Consider the following 4587-nt stretch of genomic DNA (forward strand, 5'->3'; position numbering starts at 1 on the left):
CCTGCCCACCCACTCCACGGCCACCCGGGGGTGGGAACAGGCCTGGCCGCTGCCCTCCTGTCCCCGCCCCCAAAGCTGCCACACGGGCTCAGTGCCCGCTTCCCCTTAAACTAGCGCTGGGCGGCAGGAGTCCTCCGGGCCTCAGTTTCCCCCGAGGCAGTGGGAACAGACCCCCTCCCTGCGGTTCTGTGGGGAGTGAGGTTTCTCGGTGAGAAGCTCAGCTCCTGGGAAAGGTGGTACAGGTCTGAGCCTGAGCCAGGCCAGCCCTTACCTGGGGGAGGGAAAGGAAAAAATCTTAGAGAAACACCTGATTTAACCTAAATGTAGCTTAGTGTCGCCACGAGAGGAAATTACAGGCCTGATGGGTGTTCTGCGAGCAGTTTATACAGGTGAGCTTAACAAAACAGCCAGCATGCCAAATATGTCTATTAATTTCTGTTGCCAAACAAAGAGGAAAACGGCACATTTGGGACTTTCGCGAGGAGAGGGAGCCATGGGTCGGCTCCTGAGAGCAATCCTGGCTTTGGTGTGTGGTGCTCAGATGTCCAGGCTCAGACCTGCGTTGCGGGCTCCCCAGTCACCCTCGGCCACAGACGCCTCTGCTCCTGTGAAAGGCTCTCCAGGCCCCGATGGACCGGGATGCAGTGGGAGTCCCCGGGCAGTGGCGTCCTGGCCGCAGTGAGTCTGATGTCCTCACTGGTGAGAAATCAGGGGACACTGGCCACTCGCCTCTGCTGTCAGGAGATGATGCCGCCCTTAGTCCCATGAGATTAGGTCAGAGGAGAGAGCCTGGGACGTGTCTGCTTAGGGGTTTTATCCGGCGACTTTGCTGTCCCTATGGGCTGTGTTCTGGAAATGGGGCCCAAGACAGCTCAGGTGGGGGGCCGCCTGCTCCTGCTCCTGACCTGCCTTGGGGAGGGTGGGTTCCGCTCTGCCCTGTGCCCGTCCGCTGCACCCACACCCATAGCTGCCCTCGGCTGGCCTTGTGTTCCAATCCATCTTCACTTCGCCCCCCTGCGCAGGGAGGGGAGGGCCTCTGGCTGTGTGGGGACAGAGTCACTAAGGGGTAGTCTCTGCCGGAACGCCCGCCGGACAGGCCCCTCTGTCCTGTACACACCTGCTTTCTGCTTTTGAATCAGACCGAGGCTGATGCGGAGGTGCCCCTGGCTTGGGGAGGTCACCCTGAGGCTCTTAGCGCTTCAGTGTCAGAGCCTGTAGCCTAGGCTTACGTCTGAAATCCTGCAGCCCATGACCATGCTCAGGCCGCAAAGCCGGTGTGGCACGCAGGATCCTGATCTAATGTCCCCGGGACCCTGTCCATGGCCGCAGGCGGGCTCCGCCCACGGGGTCCTACCTCAGCCAGCGCTGTGCCCTCATCACCGCGTTTCCTGCTGAGTCCCCGTCCTCTGAGGAAGTGGACGGTGCTCCCCTCTGCTCCCCAGGAATCCGGCCCGCAGTGCGGCTAAGACTCTCTGTTGAAAGGCTGTATGAACAAATTCAACATTCATAGAACTTGGCCGCAACCTCAACCACTCCATCTAAGTGATGTTTTCCGCTGATACCCTTAGACAGTGCATCCCAAGTGGTTCCTGGTCGAGACCACGAGGTTTCCCTGACTCAGTGGGAAGCTGTCGGACACGAGTGTTCAGTCAAACCCCTCACCTTAGTTCGAGGTGGCGGCCGTGGCTCCGACGTCTCCGCAGTGCTGTCCGTCCGAGGGGAGGCAGGCGTCGGGGCCTCGGCCGCCTCACGGCCTGGAAAGAGGGGCCAGGAGCTGTGACAACGGCCCTCTTGAGGGCTGACCAGGGCAGGCGGGCTCTGGGTGCCCCCGAGCGAGGTGAGTCCGAGTCCCCACATCAGCTCTACAGCTGGTTGCTCCGCAGCCTCCCAGCAGTTACTTTGCTCAGCGGCTCCCATCTTACAGCCCCCCCACCCCCCCTCACGCTGCATCTGGGTTTCACATTTAGAACGAGTGCTAACGAACAAATGCTGTATTGAGCCCAAATATCCCCACCTTAAAACCTGCCCTGCTCCGCCAGCAGCCCTCCCCATGCATCCCTGTTGTCTCCCACAGCTCTGCTGGGGCCTGCACTGGGGGTGGGGCGTAGGGGAGGTGGGGGGAGGCTGCGGCAGAGGGAGGGGTGCCCACCTGGGGCCGGCTGCCTGACGTGCTCATGCGAGTGCTGAAGGGCTGTCTCCCATTTTCAATCTCAGGTCCCAACCGCACCGTTAGACCACCAGGTGGACCACATCAGAGATAAGCTCCTCTCCTGGTGAGTGGGAATGAGAAGTGGCTGCATCCAACCCCGCGCCTCCCCGGACAGCTGGGCCGCACCTGCCAGGAGGGGCAGGGGCCCGCCAGCAGGGAAAGGCCAGGCCTGGCTGGAGGACCCTGCTGCATCACCAGTGTGGGCTGTATCCCCAGCAGCAGGCTGCTCACCGAAGCCGTGGGTGGGGGTGGGGGACACGCCCCAGATGCTGGGCCGTGGGGACCAAGCAATGCTGGGCTCCGTGCAGTCAGCGGGCCCGACCACAGCAGCAGCACCCTCTGGGCATCTGTTCAGAAGGCACTGTCCTAGCCCCACCCCGTGGCCTGGGCGCAGGGAAGGCACTGCTGCTGGCTCCAGACCCCCTGCACCAGCAGGAAGCAACCCCCCCCCCCCCCCCCTGCAAGCCGCCGGGCCCTCCGTGGGATCCACGCCAGCAACAGAGAAACCCGCAGGCCGAGCGGGGCGGCAGGCCCTGGGCAGCAGCTTCCCCAGGCCTCCCCCAGGGGTGGCTGCCACCAGCCCTGACTGGAAGCCCTGGAGCCACTGACCCCAGGTGACCCTGGCCCAGGAGCACTCGGCTCAGCTGACCGCCCTGGCGGTGGTGAAGGAGGCCTGTCCCCCATGGCCTCACGCCCCAGGGCCCTGGTGAGAACCAGGCTCCAGGTCTAAAAAGGGGTCCTGGGACCTCAGGAGGGAATAAGTTTAAAACCAAAGACCTACTTCAGGTCTTCAACAAGTAATTCACCCCAAAACCTTCACAGAGAAAGCAATAGAACTTGTTTCCATCGTTTATTTACCAACATACATCCACATTCACATGAATTCGAGGTTGCAGGCTAGCCCCCCGAGGGTGCAAAGAGCTCAGCCCATGTGGCCACCGGTGGGCATCCCCCTCCCAGCACTACCAGCTGCCTGACATCCTCACAACCTGCAGAGCCGGAAGCGTGGCTGTCCTTCACTGGCTACACCGGTGTGGAGTCACAGGCGGCGCTGTGCCAGGCGGCGGTGCCTACAGGCCTGGCTACACCAGCTGTGCCAGTCCATGGAGCCTGCTGGCCTGGCTACACCAGCCGTGCCAGTCCACGGTGCCTGCAAGCCTGGCTACACTGGTGTGGAGTCACAGGCAGCGCTGTGCCAGTCCGCGGTGCCTGCAGGCCTGGCTACACCAGCTGTGCCAGTCCATGGAGCCTGCTGGCCTGGCTACACCAGCCGTGCCAGTCCACGGTGCCTGCAAGCCTAGCTACACTGGTGTGGAGTCACAGGCAGCGCTGTGCCTGCAGGCCTGGCTACACCAGCTGTGCCAGTCCGCGGTGCCTGCAGGCCTGGCTACACCAGCTGTGCCAGTCCACGGTGCCTGCTGGCCTGGCTACACCAGCTGTGCCAGTCCGCGGTGCCTGCAGGCCTTCTCACAGGAGCTCTGAAATGAACGGACGTCTCACATCGCTACAGACAGCAGCCAAACACAATCAGGTGGCATCCCAGGTGGGTAAGGTAAACAGTTATATTACTAACTCATTTTAAGGTCAAAATACTGCAATGAAAATAGCCTGCAAAACCCACATAAATTACACTGAAGGTCTGTACAGGGTTCCGAGGACACAAACAGCACTGTGCTCTCACAACATGGCTTCCTCTGGACCCAGCACCACTTCCCCTGAAAGCCAGGACAGCGGGCACACACACACACAAGGCAACTAAAACCACTTCACAAAATACAACATCGAGTTGGTTTTTTTAAGGCACGTTGTGTTTTAAAATGGGACTCCGGTTCCAGAAGCCTTGCTCACCAGGCCTGGCGGGGGGCAGCGCCCTGTTCCCGCCACTCTAGGGGCTGAAGGGGCTAAAACTGGCGGGCAGCTGCAAGCAGCTCCTGCATCCGCCACCAGCCGGCTGCCTGGCCAGGCCTGTCCCGAAGTTTTGCAACATTGGATCCACTTGCAACAAGGTGGGCAGACGCCACTGATTCCCTTCAAAGCACAGGCAATGCCCACGACTCCTCCTCGGGAAAATGCAGATGACCTGGCATCACCGTTCACCCGGCGCCACAGGCTCAAAGCCCAAGGATGGCCACAGCGCAGCTCTGGGCGGAGCACGCGGCGGAGTGACTTCACCTGGCGGGGCGCCAACCGGCCCCGGGCGGGGCGCTGGGGTCTCACTTCTCGAGTGGCTGAAGTTTCCCAGGAGCGAGCCCCGCAGTCCTGACCCTCAGGCTTCCAGCTGGGCCTCGGCCTCCTCTACCTGCAGAGGGTCACTGTCCCCCAGCAGCTCGGTCTCCGGGACGGAGCCGTCCTCCTCCTCCGCCGCCTCCGGCTCGGGG

General features: G+C 62.0%; 1 protein-coding gene across 1 annotated transcript in view; it reads right to left on the reverse strand.

Moving 5' to 3' along the window:
- Window positions 1–4023: 4023 nt before the first annotated feature.
- ROR2 (receptor tyrosine kinase-like orphan receptor 2) overlaps window positions 4024–4587 on the reverse strand; it is a 90337-nt gene continuing 89773 nt past the window's right edge. Inside the window, exon 12 of the mRNA XM_014530676.1 lies at window positions 4024–4580. Within this exon, the coding sequence (XP_014386162.1) occupies window positions 4476–4580 (105 nt within the window). The 3' untranslated portion in view covers window positions 4024–4475. The remainder of the gene's footprint in view (window positions 4581–4587) is intronic.

Source organism: Myotis brandtii, unplaced genomic scaffold, assembly GCF_000412655.1.
Source record: "Myotis brandtii unplaced genomic scaffold, ASM41265v1 scaffold760, whole genome shotgun sequence".
Classification (NCBI taxonomy): Eukaryota; Metazoa; Chordata; class Mammalia; order Chiroptera; family Vespertilionidae; genus Myotis; species Myotis brandtii.